Below are 16,608 nucleotides of genomic sequence, written 5' to 3'. Positions count from 1 at the left end.
CGCATACAGTAGTATTGTGGAATATTTCTGCAGCTCTATGCAGCTGATTAAACAGCCCAGCTCAAGGTGTATCACTATCACAGCATCCTCTTCATCACCAAATGGCTCCTTATACCTAATACTCATATTTATTCATAATAAAGACATAATTATTATGTATTACTTTATTCCATGTTAATCTTTAAGATTAGCATGTTTATCTTTAAAATGAAAATTCTCTTAATTAACTGTTGCACTGCATCAGTCAAGGATAAGACTATAGTAGGGGTCATGCAAAGCGGGCTGGTCACCCACTGCATTCAGAAGATTGTAAAGTTGCTCACTCAACACAAACTGTTCCTGGAAGAGCAGGAGCCAGCACGGTCTCTGGCTCACACACTGAAATAGAAAGACTACAGTGTCTACATGCAGAGAGAACTGGCAATAAATATACCTGTTTTACTTTTGTTCCAGATAGGTGTGATGGAGGAATGGTTACTGTCTGTACAGTTACCCTCTCTGTTGGAGATTCAATTCACAGCGCTAATTCACAACAATAATACAAAGAAAACAATCATAAGAAATCCCACAAGAAAGCACTTTGGTGACTATGGAAAGGAGAAAAAAAAATCCTTTTTGGAAGATGGGGTGGCTATCTGCCATGGCCATGACTGGTTAGGGGTGAGGGGAGGAAGACAGGACTAATGACATGCTGTGGAAGAGAGTGTCAGGGATTAGTTATAATTAATAATTAAATGAGGGGAGGTGTATGAACACATATGTGAACAAACCAAAAATGTGACTAAGGAAGAAACACTCAATGCATTATGGGAATCCCCAAGCAGCCTAGTCCAAACGCAGCACGACTAATGGAGGATTCAGGGTCACCTGATCCAACACTGTTTAATGATTTCTTTGAAGTCTTGTTTTTTTTTCAGGGTGGAAAGATTTTACAGCATACATCTTTATTTAAGAATAGAGAGACTTAAAAAAAAATTAAGTCCTCAAATTGAAATTTATTTTTGATTTTCTAATCCAGATGGGCTCAAAAGTATATATACAACCTCAAACATATACATACTCCCCCACTAATATTTGGTTAAAGTACCTTAGGAGGTTACACTTTTTTATAAAGACCTTAAAGATATTATAACCTGGAAAAAGAACAGCTCAAACACAGACACAACAGCATTTACCCGGACGGTCCTACAACTATTTCCTTTAAGTTATTTGGCAAATGCATGAGCTGTTCCCTCTAGCCCTTAACTAGAAGAACATCCTACACACGCACGCACGCACGCACGCACACACACACACACACACACACACACACACACACACACACACACACACACACACACACACACACACACACACACACACACAAATAAACATCAGCAAATTTCTCTCAAAAAGCCCAACAAGAGCTGCTACAAATCCTCTCTCAACGCTGCTTCAGGCTTGCCCTTAATTCAGCTGGTGGTCTTGGAAACACAGTAACATAGTAATATATGAATCTCCTCCCTCTTCACTTTCACCTCAGCCACTGCCTCTCCACCTCTCACCCTTTGTCCTGTATTGAAGATACATCAAGCTCTTTTATGTTTATTATTTCATTTAAAGTTTTCCCTGATGGCTTCTTTTTTCCCACATGCAGTGTATTGTACCCGTTTGCAGAGCAATGATTATTATAAGAACTACAGCTAGAACACAAACTTTAACTGAAAGAGACCATTTTCTGTCATGTGTCAATACCACAGTCTGTCAGCTGTGGTACTGCAGCATTTTTGTTTCCATTACTATGTATAAGAGGATTAGTAAGGAGGAAGTGAGGGTTTGCTTTGCGAGTGCTGGTAGAGAAGTACAGACAAAGTCAGACGGAGGTGCACTGTGTCTTTGTGGATCATAATATGGTGATGAGAGAAACTTGGTTGCTGAATGAGGAAGTCAGGAGTGTCAGAGAAATACGTAGTATGCATAAGGACAGAGAGAAAGTGGTGAGGTGTGCAGCAGGAGCGATGGATGGGTTCACGGTGGAGGTGGAATCACACCAGGGATCTGCTCTGAGCCCCCTTGTTTGTGGTGGTGGTGATGGACGGACTGACAGATGAGGTCCTCCACGAGTCTCCGTGGACTCTTCATAGATGTCATTGGGATATGTAGTAAGAGTAGAGAATAGACAGAAGAGAACCAGGACAGTTGGAAGAAAGAAAAGAGGAAATGAAGGAATGTGTATGAATGAGAGAAAACATGTGTGACAGCTGCGAGGAGTAGAGTAGACTTATAGTCAAGACCGCCTAAACCAAGACCGGTCTTGAGACCACTTTTAGGAGACCAGCATGGCGTGGGTGAAGACAAGTATTAGAGACAGAATGATGGCAGCAAGCGTAAAAGAGAAGGTTCAGATGGTAGTGAGGCCTGCTATCATGTATAGTTTGGTGAAGGTGACAATAAGACAGGAGGCTGATCTGGAGGTGACAGAGCTGAAGATGTTTGCATGGTGTGACCAGGACAGATAAGGAAACGAGTACATGAGAGGCACAGCTCACTTTGAGCACTTTAGAGCCAAAGTTAGAGAGGGAAGGTTGGGATGCTGGGCATGTGAAGAGGAGGGATAATGGATATGTTTTATGTAATGTTTTCATTTCAAAAGTAACAAATTACCCAGCTATTATATTACTTTAATGAAAGAAACAGTGGACTGAGAAAAGGTGGTGTGTTTGACTTCCCCCTGGTGTACTCTTGAGTCATTTAGCACCAACAGGATGACTTTGCTGAAAGTCATTGAAGAATATGTGAGCAGTTTTCACACATTTAAACCATAAAACATTTATGGTTTAAGACATATTAGTGTTTATAGCAATACAGTTATAAGAACCCCAGAGCGCACAGTGCAGCAGGTAGACTCTGAGAAGCAGGCTACAGAGCGGCATCCTCCCAGTTTAATGAATCTGTTTATTCAAATTCACCCTTGCACAGGCGGTCATGTGGTCGTTAGCCAACGAAAAGCCGGAGAGGAATGTCACAAACAGCTGCCAAAGCAGGAGGTGCAAAGGGTACTACTTCACCTCAAGCAAACTGCATGAATGAAGTTACAAGTCTATATTTATTTAAATACCAAAATAAAAGGCGGACGGGATACGTGTCCGTTACGAGGATGAATTATTATTATTGATATAATCGCATTATTACTGGCTGTTGTAGGAATGAATGGAAGTGACAGCAACACAGACGGAATGGCTGGTTTGGAGGTTGAAGATGAACTATGACTTTATGACGACAACAAAATGGTGAGTAGATGTCGTTTCTCGCTTTTTTTCCTCCCCCGAAAAGAAAATGAGTTGCGCTCCTTTTAAATTTGTTTTGCTATAGTTTGTCTATACGTCTTTCTTTTCTTTTTAAGTTTTAAAGCAGCACTTTTTATGATCGGGCTTCAGTTCTGCTGATAGTCTGTTAAAGCTAAACGCGCCTACTAGTCCTCTGAGGTCTTATTACATTTAATACATATTTATTCTGCGCTTTATGTTATCATTTATTTGACTTTTACTATTATGCCGTATATTTACAGACTCATAATTGACATGAGTTTTATTGAAAAAGAATATTCTGGTCTAAAAGGGACGCACTGTTAACAAGGAAACTACAATAGCAGACACCGATTTTCGGACATGCCACACGGAACATAAACAACTGAAAAGGAACAACAAAACAATCAGACAGTGTATGTAATTGTGATGTGATTGTCCCGACTACAATACATGTTTAGAACACTGTTTGAGATCATCCGTAAATAGCAAAGTTAGGTTGTTGTGAGAGGAAATAACGTTTGCTCTCACTACATGGACTTCAGGTGGGAAATCCTGCAATAAAATACAAAAATAAATAAATTTAAAAAACACACATCTTTTGGATAAAAGATAATGCTGTTTTTGTTGTTGTTGTTGCTGGTTTTTTTTAAAAATTTAATCTAATATATTGGATCTTGGGAACCATATAAAAGAGTCAGGAGTTGCATTTAAAATGCAAACTTGCATTGCAAACGAAAGGTTATATATCCTCCAATGTAAGTTTTTTAAAACATTAAACTCAGAACAAAAAGAAAAAAAAAACATTTTATAAGTTCATTGTTATCAGTGTGACTTTATGGTTTATGTCTCTTGTGCACAGTTCAGGGAGATGGAGGAGGAGATATGCCTCGGCTGTAAGGTGTCTTTCAGCGCATCATGCGCTGAAGCCCCTGGTTGCCAGTCTGGTCCTGCTGGTTGTGGTGATATATGGTCTGGGCGACAAACTCAGAAACTTTGTGGCTTCCATTTTTATCCCTCAGTATCGCTACCCGTATCCTGTGGCCCTCAGCTTTGCCCAGGTTGGTGTCTGCAACTTTTGGATTTTCTTCTTTTGGACACAACCAAACTCTGATTAGAAAGGATAAGGTCAAAAATACCTTTTTACAAATTAGTATAAATAGTAATTTATATAAGTGAGAAAAAAGGTCATGTGAGGCCACTCAAATGCTTTTTAGTTTACACAAAGCTCTGTTTCTTGACCGCAGGGTATTTGCTTTTGCTTCAATTACAGGTGCATTTATAATAGCTTTGCCAACATCAAGGCAAATAATGAAGTTACATATTGCAAAAGAAAAACGTAGGAAGTTATAACAAACATTCAAATGGTCTTTCAAAATGTAAGCTTAATCATTGGATTGTTGTTAATCATTTGTGCCGTCAGCTGTGGTGGTCAGTGAAATTCTATCAGTAATTGCTGTTTGTGCTAGTTTAAAGGTGAAAGCAGACGTAGAGGGAAGTGACAGAAGGACGTTATTGCTGAAAACACGTGTGCAGGATAGATGTTTAACCAAATTATTGCCCAATGAACTCAGATGCAAGTGTGACGCTGTACAAAGGTGGAATTAACTTTTGGGTGTCCAGCTTTGACCTCAACTGCTGATATATAGGAGAGGTGCTATACTGACTAAATGGTCAGTATAGCACAGTATAGTATGGTCCACAAGCTAACATTGCCCGTAACAACTGAAAATGAGTCACAGGACCGGTTGAGTTTAGTCCACGTATTATCCATATCACCCGCTTTATATGCATTTTGTTTATGAGGTCCTTCAGAAGAATAGTAAATGTGTAGGTATGTTGCAGCATATTTATCATAAATTCAAGAATGCAGAAATCAGGATGTGTTAGTGAAAAGTCAACAGCATATGCTCACACTTCATTAGGTACACCTTGCTAGTACCAGGCTAGACTACCCTTTGCATTCCAGACTTCATTGTTTGTTGGACGGATTCAACAAGGTGCTGGAAACAGTCCTCTGAGATTTTGTTTCATATTGACATGATCACATCGCACATCAATCCTGTTTCACCACATCCTAAAGCTGCTCCGTTGGACTGAGCTCTTATTAACCACCAGCTGAACTAATGAAGTGCCCCCGAGTGTAAAATATTATTGTGCAAAGAATGGCTAATTGTAATGTATTACCCACCCAATAAACTACAGCTGCTTGAGCATGAAATGACATAAGCATTTATTTCACTATTAGTTCATAGTGTAATAGTGTTTAATATCTCTACAGTTAACTCATTTACTTGCTAACATGTTCGATAGAAATCCATCACAATATTTACAGGCTCTAAAGTGGCAACATTGAAATGATTAAGTGTGCTGTCAAAAACAGAAATGATGATGATGTTGTACAATATTAATTAAAATATTGATTTTTTTAATTACTTTTTCATTGTTTGACTTTTGCTTAAAATATTATTATTTTTTTAAGTAGATGTGAACTCTGTTCCCTTTTGTCAGGACTAGTTCGAAATTATGACCCAAATTGACCCTGCAGGCAATTGCTGATGAAGAGGCACTCACTCAGTCTCAGCTGTAAACGTTACTACCTTTCACACATTCCGGTTTGTGTTAACATGCCTTAGCCACATGAATTGAAGTAAATGTTCAAGTTCAAGTTCAAAATTTATTCACCACATGCAGTGGCAGGTTACCCTGCAGTGGAATGAACCCGCCCCCCGACCTTACACATACAACACAGACATCACATGGGGATACAAGTCAGAGAACGGTTGCATTACAGAAAAAACACTGAAATGACTGTCATGATATTGATATGGTAACGGTAAAGAGAGTAATTGATGGTATTGTAAAACCACTACAATATATTTTTAATTTGTCTTTCCAGGAAGGGGTTTTTCCACAAAAAATGAAAGTTGCAAAAGTTATTCCTATTTATAAATCAGGTGAAAAGCATTGTTTTACAAATTATAGACCAGTGTCGGTACTCTCCCAGTTTTCTAAGATACTGGAAAAACTATTTCTAAAAAGATTTGACAGCTTTGTGGATAAACATGATTTGTTGGCAAATTGCCAGTATGGGTTTAGAAATAATAGATCAACAGTTTTGGCATTGATGGATTTAATGGAAGAAATAACAGAATGTATGGATAACAAGAAGTATGCACTTGGAGTCTTTCTAGATCTAAAAAAAAGCATTTGATACTGTTGACCACGAAATTCTAAAAATCAAACTGGAAAAATATGGGTTCAGGGGTGTGGTACTGGATTGAATAAACAGCTATGTGATGAATCGACAGCAATATGTACAAATAAATGAGTTTAAATCTAAAATGATGGATATTGAATGTGGTGTACCTCAAGGATCGGTATTAGGTTCGAAAATGTTTATTATGTATATAAATGATATTTGTAAAGTATCGAAGATACTAAAGTTTGTAATTTTTGCAGATGATACCAATATACTTTGTTCAGGTGCGGAATTTCAACAGGTTTTGGAGGTGATCACACAGGAGTTAAAGATATTAAAGAAGTGGTTTGATAGAAACAAATTGTCCTTAAATTTAAATAAAACAAAATTTATGTTATTCGGAAACTATAAGAAAAACATTAACATTGAAATTTGTGTCGATAATATATATCTAGAAAGGGTTAATGCCATAAAATTTCTTGGTGTGATCATTGATCAAAAGGCCTGTTGGAAATCACACATCACTTATGTGAGGGGAAAGTTAGCACGGGGCATTGCTGTCTTGGGGAAAGTAAAACAGTTTCTGGATAGGAAAACATTGTATATGTTATATTGTGCTTTGCTATTACCATACATGAGTTATTGTGTAGAGGTTTGGGGAAATACATATAAAAGTAATATTCAGACTATAATCATAATGCAGAAAAGGGCCATTAGACTAATAAATCAGGAGGGGTATAGGGCTCACACAAATGCACTCTTTATTAGGACGCAAGCTATAAAATTCCAGGATCTGGTGAAGTTTAAAACAGTGCAAATAATATATAAGGTAAGGAAAGGGATGCTCCCAATCGAAATAAGTAAATGGTTCTTAGAAAGAGAAGGGAGGTATAATTTTAGAGGGAAGTGGAATTTAAAATTACAAAGAGTAAGAACAACATTGAAAAGGAGTTAAATTCTGGAATGAGTTAAAAGAAGAAATAAAGGTCAGTAGTGATATAAACCAGTTTAAAATAAAACTCAAAAAAGAAATATTAAATAAGTATAAGAATGAAGAAAATGCAATTAACCTAAGACAGCAGTCAAACTCATGTTTATTTTCTTCTGCAAATTAGCAAATCTAAATATAGTTTTAGTTGAACATGTGAAAATATTTTTTTGAGATGTTATGTTCTAAGCTGAAGGCATTGTATACGTTTTTGTTGTTCAAATTTAGATGATGAGGATGTAAACCTGAGGGGGTAGGGCTAAATAAGTATATACTTCTGCCTACTCCTTTTCAAACAACTGTATGGAATGATTTTATGAAATGTTGGTGAATGTATATGTTTGAAATAAAAAAGAACTGAACTGAACTGAACTGAAACGTACACTACAATGGGAAAGGTACAAGAGGAAAAAAAGAGACCTCTACTCATGCCGGGCTACAGGAGGACAGCATGAGAACAGGAAACAAAAAAAAACTCCTCTGCACAGAAAAGCACATAAATGTCCACAGTACAACATTATAGAGCACGTGACCAGCAACAGGGTTGGGTAGGGGATAAGGAGTAATCCCAGGCAACACAGCAGACATCCTGCCACTGCGCCGACTCTCCAGCGCGGGCCCAGACCCGCCTCATGTTCCCAGGAGGCAACAAGCATTGAAGGCATTGGAAGGGGAAGGGAAATGTGTGAGTGCTTACCAGTGTAAGTGTATGTGTGTGCGTGTCCATAGTTCAGCTGAGACAGTGTCCTTCGCCCTATCAGGCTAAGTAAACAGTCTGCTAGCCAATCCAGGTGGCCTTGCATGGGATGGGAAGAATAGTCATCACACAGTCGTTATCAGGGAGTTTTTGTTCGGCTCCAGCCCCAGCTGGCGCTGTGGTGTCCGCATGTTGATGTTGTCAATTTTCTTTTTATGCGAGCAGCTAAGAAGAGAAGAATTTCAAGCTGTTCTTAACACTCCGACACTGGTCTCTCAATCTCCCGTTGGAGAGCCGCAAGCCTCCCCATGATGGTATCAAACTTCTGTTCCATGGTGTTATCATTCTTTTGATTCTGAGACCCCACAACTGCAGTGAGCCGTTCTGCAATGTGATCCAGCTCAAGGGTCTCATTTTGAGCAGGCCTCTCTTTGATGTATCCCAACATACGCTCAATGGTGTTGTTTTGAGTCTTCACGGCAGCTGTAAGCGTCTCCAAGGTGTTAACCACACTGCGTTCGTTGTGAGAGGTCGCGCCTCGTCCTGTCGCTTCGATTCCAGCGGGCAGCTTTGGGGGGGTTTGAACAGCCGGTTCCGCTCTCTTATTTCTCCGATAAGTCAGGGCCAAGCCAGCTCCAATCAGCAAGAACCCTGTTATCATGGTTCCGAATAGGTAGATATCTTCAGCGTCCTCGATCGACAGTCCCGCCAGGCACATGACCCTCCAGTTCCTATCATTAAAAATGAGTGATTCACATAACCACATGTGGGCTTTTTTAAAGTTAGATAATTGTTTATTTTTTTATATTCTGTCTTTTCAGGTTCTGGTGTCTCTCTTATTCTTAAATCTCCTGCATGCCCTGGATCTGGTGCATCTAAGGAGTTATTCAAGGTCCCTGGGTGAGAGGATGCTGCCGTCTGCTATCTGTAGCAGCATTCAAGCAGTGCTGACCATGTGGGCCAGAGCCAGCAGCTCATCTTCCAACCTCTTCGTCCTCATGGTGCTTCTGCTGCCCCTGGTGACTGTGGCCTTTAGTTTTGCCTTGAAGCTGGCATCCCCACCAGCAAGCCACATCACTGCTCTGACTTTCATCATCAGTGGGACCTCTGTGATCATCACAGGTAAAAGTTTAGATATCAGATGAGGGTTTCACATATTAGAGTAAATGAATCTCTAATTAGTTTTCTCTTTCTGTCTGTCTGCAGCATCTGAGGGTCTCTTAAGTATTGTGCCTCTGGAGTATATATATGGACCTCTGGCTTTAATCCTGCACAGCCTGTCTCTGACTTGGCTTGCTAAAGTGTCTGAGATGGAGCGCAGCCACCCTCCAGATTCCCAAGCCTCTGTTTTTGACATCTACTATACACAGCTGGTGAACCAGAGCTGGGTGTTGGGCCTCCTGTGGTGTCTGCACCCAGAGCGTCCCTGGCATGTGTTGAGTCAGGCCAACTGGCGCAGCCTGCTCTTCCATGGATACCTGCTTGCTATTCTCCTGCTGGGAATGGTGCTGAGCTTCCTGGTCGGTGTAGTGGCTCTTTGTGTCTCACCCCTTGCTGCTGCACTGCTCCACTCAGCGAGGTACATAGTTCAGCCATTTTTTCAGCTTCTGTAAAAGATTTAGTAGGTCATCTTGCACTCCACTGACCCTAACCAAAGTGTTATACCTGTAGATACTAGCTTTATTCATCCCTTATCAGTCAATATCCACTCACATTACAAAGTTATAAAAGACAAAATGCAGGCTATGGTGGCACACTAACGATATACGGTTAGTAATTATGTGTCATCACAAGTTTTTATCTTATTCTTTTAATATGTTATTAAGACGATACATGCCCTAGCTACTTGTGACTTTCTGCAGCGTGAGCAACATGAGTGCTGTTGCTCGCACTTTCTAAATCAGTGGCACTAATGGAAAATAGTTTACAAGCTAGGTATTTATTAATGAAACAGTTAAGCGTCAGGGGTCAAACATTACAAATTTTCTTTCAGACATGAGCAACTATCAACAAGCTGAATTTCTCTTATGTACAAATAAACAAACAAAATAAATGTGAATCGTTTCCTATTTTATGACAGTAATTTCTGAGAGCTCTTATCAGCGGATGTGCTGAACATCCCTAGAAGTAGTCCTCGTATGACCCTGATAGCTTTCAGAGGAAAAGGGATGACAATGACAGAATGTTGACACAGATAGTTAACATCATAAAACAAGTTAGCAATTTAAATTCGCTTAGTTAACTGAATTAATACTTAACCAGAGACAGACAAAAGTTGCCCTTGAATGAATCTGACTGCAGAGATGCCAGATGAGAAGGGGGTTCACATGTGGAAAGAGCTGAACACTCACTCTAGTGCTGCTGTTCTTTTTGTTGTAATTGAGTATTTCACATTTTTATTAGAAGCCAAATTGCTTCCTAGTCATTCTTGAGCTTTTTGGAAAATGTTTATATGCATCATTTTTTAAAATTACACTTGAATATGCTAAGAAAATGTGAATTATGCTGACAATTTGAATAAAAAATAAGAATGAAAAATGGCTTTATTTAGAAAAATATTTTTTGTAGTAGAACAAAAACCACCATAAGTGCATGCAACAATGACACAAAGCAACAGGTATTAAAAATTTACAGTTAACCTGATAAAAATGCTCATTTGCTGCAAAATCTCACTTTCAGTTAACTGTAATTTCAAACAGATGAATTTAAGTTTTTTTTTTAAATATTAACTTCATCTGTGTTACAAGTAATTTCAGTGCTTCCCTCAAGCACACTGTGTCTGGTGTTTATTTATTTAGCTGCTGGTCTTTCCTGTGCTGTTAACTTCCCACATCTCATTAGGTCAAATGACACATATAAATTATTTGATTCTACTTCCTGCCCTTTATGCGGGATCAGAGTTGGGTGGTAGATGTATGCCCAAGCTCTGCAGCAGATTGGAAGCTGGTCCTGCCAGCCCAGCCTGGGAGCTGAGGGACTCCAGCAAGTTTGTGACCAAATTGACATCCACATCTAAGGGCTCGATCTCCTCCTCTTTCTCCTCCAGTTTGTTATCCCTTGGGAGATCATCTCTGGCAGAAGGGTGAGAGGAGTCGCCGCTTGCTCCTGCCTTGTTGTAATTCTGCAGATACGATAAAGATAGGTTTAGGGTGACACCTGTGTCCTGCGCATATCTTTTGAATAGTTTTTATCTTAGCAAAGGAAGGCGTGTTACGAGAGTTTACCGTTCGCTTGAAGCTTTGTCCTACATTAGTCTTCATCAATTCCTCATCCATTTGGTCCATATATCTTTTGAGACTGTCCAGAGTTTCTGTTCCTTTCATCTCTGCTTGACCACAGAAGCCATCTTCTTTCTCTTCTACCTCCTCCTCATCATCATCATTATCAGAATCATCAAGATCATCTGAATCCAGCTCTTCGTCTTTGCCTCCTAGAAAGAAAGAAAAAAAAAGACAAATTCATTAATGATTTTAAAAACAAAATTGTATCAAGTTCATACCACATATTTCACTGTTGGCAAATTACATACCAAGTAGTCTTCCCAGTGCATTGGCCATTGAGTCTGGATCAATATTAAAAGGCTGGGTTGCACTGCTCCTGGAATAGAAATGGAAAAAGACTGTCAGTATGACAATGTAGGCCTAAATAAATTAGGCTTGCAAGAATATACACATACCAATTTACAGCTCAGGGAGACCATTAAGGGAAAACTATGCTCATACTACATCCATATGGATATTAAAATCTGATATATTTTTGGCTAAATATGAACAAAAATCAACAAGATTACAAAGTCACTTAGTCTCACCAGGGCAGTTCTGCACCTTCATGCGAAGACATGGCCTTGAGAAAGTTCTTCATCCCTTGACTGATAGCTACCAGGCTGTAACCAGCTTCCTCTTCCTCTAAGTTGTCCTCCTTCTCCTTTCCCCTCTCCTCTGCATCCCCGGCATGCTGTTTCTGTTTGGTGGAACTCAAGTTTTGGCTGCCAACATCAGCTCTACCCCCACTTCTCTCCTGCAACAGCTGCTCCAAATCCTGAGCTGTGATATCCAGCCAGCTATCACCTGGAGGTTGACAAAGAGAAAAACTAATTATGGGAAATGTCCGTAAGAAAAAAATGGAGAAAATGAGGGAAGCATAACAAAAGGACAGACACTGAAAGAAACTGGCACAAGGCAAAGAATCTTAGGTGGCTGAGATAGACAAAGGCAATGCTCACTTTCTAGCAAGGTCATATAAAAGTTACAATGCTTAACAACTAACATACAAATCTTCCAGAGACAGACAGGTGTTCTTACCCTAGCTAGGAAAATTACACTTAACTGAGGTCTAAATTAAGTATCCCCACATTGTGCCTTCATGGATCACTTGGCAAATGTGACTAATGTCTTTCAGTATTAAGAAAGACAATTATTTACACTCACACATTATTTAAATAAGATTTTGCCAGTTTCTAGACATGATTTTCACTCACTGTCCTCTTGGGGGAGCTGTGACTCATTTTTCTTCATCTCCTCCAAGTTGAATGGTTCGCAGCTGTGCAGCAGCTGGAGAACCTCCTCACCTGGGGACAAAGCACTGAGGCAACACACACACACAAAAGGTTCATTCAAATAGATATCTTAGATGACATTGGCATACATATTCACACTGTGAACAGCTTAAGTCTTTACCTTGATTTTGAGGCAACCGACTGTTTGAAGAAGTTTTCTGCTGATCTTGTAAGTTCTCTGTAACGTGCTGAACCTTCCAGTTCTCCCTGCATTTGACAACAGTGCAAACACATTTTTTAAAAATGCGCTCCAAAGATAAATGCATGAAAGTGCATGCATGAAAAAAAGTGACATACATGGAAGTAGCCATTCCTACTCAAACTCTCCATAAAGCCTTTCCACTGTGGGTTACAACTGACTGGGGCATTAGGCTCTGATGAAGGCAGTCTGCACCTAGAGCACAGGATCTCAAAGCCGTGGGCCTGGGAGTACAGCATGAGCACAAGATTATGACTTTTACATAATAAAACAACCCTGTTATCTGCAGTACAAAGTACGAAGTACAAAGATAGATAATGAATCACCAGCTTCAAGCCAAGCTCATGAGCCTTGTATTGGGAATGAGAACGAGGAGGTAAGGTGAAACCACTCCTCCGGTCTGGGGTGAACTGTTGCTGCTGGAGCTGGGCATACAGGCACCGGGTGAACGTCACCTGAAAATATTTATTCAAGGTTAGGGGAAACAGACGCCCTCCCAAAAAATAAATAAATACAAATCACTAATTACAGTCCTGTACATAAAATAAGCATTTATAAAACAACACAGAACAGTTCTGAACAAAGATATTACCTTTTAAAAAGTACAGATATACATGGATGTATTTACCAAAGTGAGGACTCGTGTATCAGGAGGAAACGTCTTGAAGGTTCGACACGCCTGCAAATCTACTGGATCCCGCAGGTAGAATGCTGAAACTGCAGGTGCAATGAGGTCTGGTCGCTGTGCCAACACAGTGGCAATACCTGCAGGTATGAAGCAGTGGGCACGGTGGAGGCCAGATTTAATCTTCCCTGGATACCTGAGGGGAAAGAAAAAGAATATGTTACAAAACTGTATTCCTCTAGTACACAACAGTGATTCAGCACCCTGTATTCTGATGTTTTAAATAGCCAATATCATGTAGCCAGTGCTCTCCCTGTCTATGCAGCTGGAAACCACAGAATCAGAATGCTCTATTTATCCCTAAGGAAACTATGTAACTGAAATAGGCTGAGTGCCAGTTGACGCATGCAGAGTTACTTTGTCAGTAGTATTTATCATGATGTTGCTTTTGAATACTGAATATTGATTATATGTGGAATCCCTCTTACCCCTCTAGTCTCTTCTTCAGTGCTAAAGAAATCTTGGAGCTTGCCCGACAGACTTCTGGGTGGGTGTAAAGTAGCTCCAGAGCTTGTGCCACACTGGGTACCACATCTTTTGAAAAGCCCACTGAAGTGGATTTAGATGGGCAGGGAAGGATATGCAACCCTCCCTTGTATAGGAAGACCTGAGAAAGAAAAGGAGTGGTTCAAAAAAGCCTACACTTAGCAAAAAATTGGCAGTGTCAAGTAAACAAAATTTAAAAGGGCTGTGCATGTAAGTCTTTACATGTTTTCTTTCAAGCTTGTTCATTCCAGGCTTGGTTTATTCCACTTAAGCATTAACTTTAATCAGGAAAAGTCAAATTGAAAACAAACAAAAATGAGCATGATGATAAGTAATTCTATCCAATTGGGTGCATTGTAAGTCGAGCTTAACACAGAGTCAACATTACAATGAAATGTGCTTAACAAGATGAGGGAAAAAAGTCACCAAGCATCTAAAAATTTAACAAGATTTAAAAAAAAAAAAACAACAACACTAAATCAATTTAAATTTAAAATTAAAATACTATTAGAGTCAGAAATAGAATTTTTAAAAGTCATAAATGGATACACATTCTTAAAATTATAGGCGTGCAGTATGCAGCGTTACTACACATGAGAAATTGCGCAGTGACAAGTGTACGCAGTAGTGCCAGTGGGATTATTTAACCTGGCATGCACATTGCATTGCAGTAAAGTGTCAGATCATTTCTGTCCAAACTTGAAGATGACAATGAGATTAACACTTGACCAAACACTTGGTTGATAAGAAAGACTGTTCTTTAATGGGAAACAAGCAGATTAGTTGGTGTGCCAGATGGCTGTGATTCTCGATGATGTCGTGGGCCGTATGCAGGTACAGTTGGAGGTAGATGCCCTTAATAGCTGGAGGGCTCTTGCCAGTCATTCATTACGGAATAAGCCTTTTTCTTTAAGCTCTGAGAGTTGACCGATGAGAAAGTCTTTACAGACAACCATTTTAAGCACTAATTAAAGTTAACATTCCTGTTTTTTTATTTAAAATGAAAATTATTTTGACATACAACCCTTGTGTTGTGAATTGCATTTCAACGTATCAGTAGGGAGGTCTAAAATGAAACTAAAGCTTGCCTGGGGATCAGTTTATAACTGTGTAGTATCCTGTGGGAGGCAGTGAATTATTTGGGCTTAAACATACAGTGCTTCCAGTACTGTCAACTCTGCCATGTCATGTGGAAAACTCACCCTGTTTTCACTTGTGTCTGGATTCAGCCACTTAGGAAGGTAATCTGCTGCTTCAATCAGAAGAAACTCCCCATCATTATCCTCAACTCTGCACATATAAACAATTATTTTGGAAACAAAGACATAAATGACTGGTGAGAATTTTAATAGGGTGTGTTTATTTATTTATTGATACTTTTGTTTTATTATTTTGTGCAAACTCTGCTCTGAGTTTATAAATATTTAGAAACTATGATCAGGATCACCCTTACCTTGCTGCAAGCTCAGGGAAAGCCTCCGTGATTTGCAGCAGGAGATAAACGATAAACCACTCGTCCTCAACATTGTCTCCAAACTGAGTGCTTCCACCAATGTGAGCAGGAATGCCTCCTGTGAATGAGATCCATACACGCCAGCCGTTAGTGTGTGTACCGAGTGTTAACCACGTAAAGACATACAGCATGCTGCTTCCTTTCTGGGGTGCTGAAAAAGCTCTACCTTTCTCAGGGTGATACTTGAGGTTGATTGGCTGATGCTGCCAGATGTACTGTATCAGAAGAGGGGCAACCTTTGCCAAAATCTCCTCTACTAGATGTGTCAGACGTTCCTCAGTCTGCTGTGAAGAAGAGCTGCCTGGCTGGATCAAAAAGAGCTTGTACTGGACCATGTCCTCCTCAATCATTCTCCTCTGCAGAGCTTCCATAGTAGCAGTTTTAAAAGACCTAATGAAAAGATACGACGCTAAAGCGATGTGGAAAGACATATGAAAGGTCGGAAATGTCTGCTTTTATATTATGACTTTAAATTTAGATGGAAATAAAGAGAGGAAATCGTAGGCTTCTAGATAAACTCAACGTTTTACTAGTGATTGTCACGACAACCTCTTGAAAGCTTCATTCGGCCTTACCTTGTCTTGTCTTCCTTTTAAATTGGTTATGTTGTGTTAGTATATTCTGGAGCGGCTCTTATTACGGTTATTCCTAAATACGTTTCTTTCACGCCATCTGTAACTGTTTAGGTCCTACGACGAATTCCAGTCGTCCTCGCCAAACAGATAATAAACAGAGTTCCTACCTTCTGTTTCTGTAGCGGTTTTACCGATTCAAAAAATACTTTACATTACTTTACATAAATGCAAATTACATAATAAGTCTAATTTTCCACTAAATGTGATGAATACACATCTTGCGTTTAGTTAAAATTACAGGACCGGCGAATACATTTTATAAACGCAACTTGCTATTGCAATGAATGCTGGGAATTGAAGTATGCAGCCTTTGGCTTTCTAGAAACATTTAGTTGGCCTGAAATACATTTCCCGCGATCCCTCG

At 39.6% G+C, this 16,608-nt stretch overlaps 2 protein-coding genes across 3 annotated transcripts; one reads left to right on the top strand and one right to left on the bottom strand.

Moving 5' to 3' along the window:
• Positions 1-3,020: 3,020 nt before the first annotated feature.
• On the top strand, positions 3,021-10,033 carry LOC146560912 (uncharacterized). Its single transcript, XM_085296504.1, has 4 exons — positions 3,021-3,269; positions 4,147-4,345; positions 8,993-9,293; positions 9,378-10,033. The coding sequence occupies exons 1-4, from the start codon at positions 3,190-3,192 to the stop codon at positions 9,782-9,784; spliced, it is 987 nt and encodes a 328-aa protein (XP_085152630.1). The 5' UTR covers positions 3,021-3,189; the 3' UTR covers positions 9,785-10,033.
• A 663-nt stretch (positions 10,034-10,696) lies between these two features.
• Positions 10,697-16,607, bottom strand: ecd (ecdysoneless homolog (Drosophila)). 2 transcript variants are annotated; one of them, XM_085296502.1, is made up of 14 exons: positions 16,185-16,607; positions 15,776-16,018; positions 15,550-15,667; positions 15,299-15,386; positions 14,039-14,217; positions 13,554-13,746; positions 13,252-13,380; positions 13,024-13,149; positions 12,848-12,933; positions 12,649-12,752; positions 11,980-12,238; positions 11,701-11,768; positions 11,396-11,601; positions 10,697-11,292 (listed from the first exon to the last, which is right to left on the bottom strand). In XM_085296502.1, the coding sequence occupies exons 2-14, from the start codon at positions 15,978-15,980 to the stop codon at positions 11,056-11,058; spliced, it is 1,998 nt and encodes a 665-aa protein (XP_085152628.1). In that variant the 5' UTR covers positions 15,981-16,018; positions 16,185-16,607; the 3' UTR covers positions 10,697-11,055. The 2 variants fall into 2 exon arrangements, with proteins under 2 accessions (XP_085152628.1, XP_085152629.1); XM_085296503.1 differs by having other exon boundaries at positions 15,776-15,999.
• Between the last annotated feature and the right edge of the window lies 1 nt (position 16,608).

The sequence above is a fragment of the Mchenga conophoros genome, linkage group LG13 (genome assembly GCF_057382185.1).
Source record: "Mchenga conophoros isolate Kocher_MC1m ecotype Shallow Benthic linkage group LG13, M_conophoros_male_GT1.1, whole genome shotgun sequence".
Classification (NCBI taxonomy): Eukaryota; Metazoa; Chordata; class Actinopteri; order Cichliformes; family Cichlidae; genus Mchenga; species Mchenga conophoros.
This window is presented reverse-complemented; position numbering and strand designations above follow the sequence as displayed.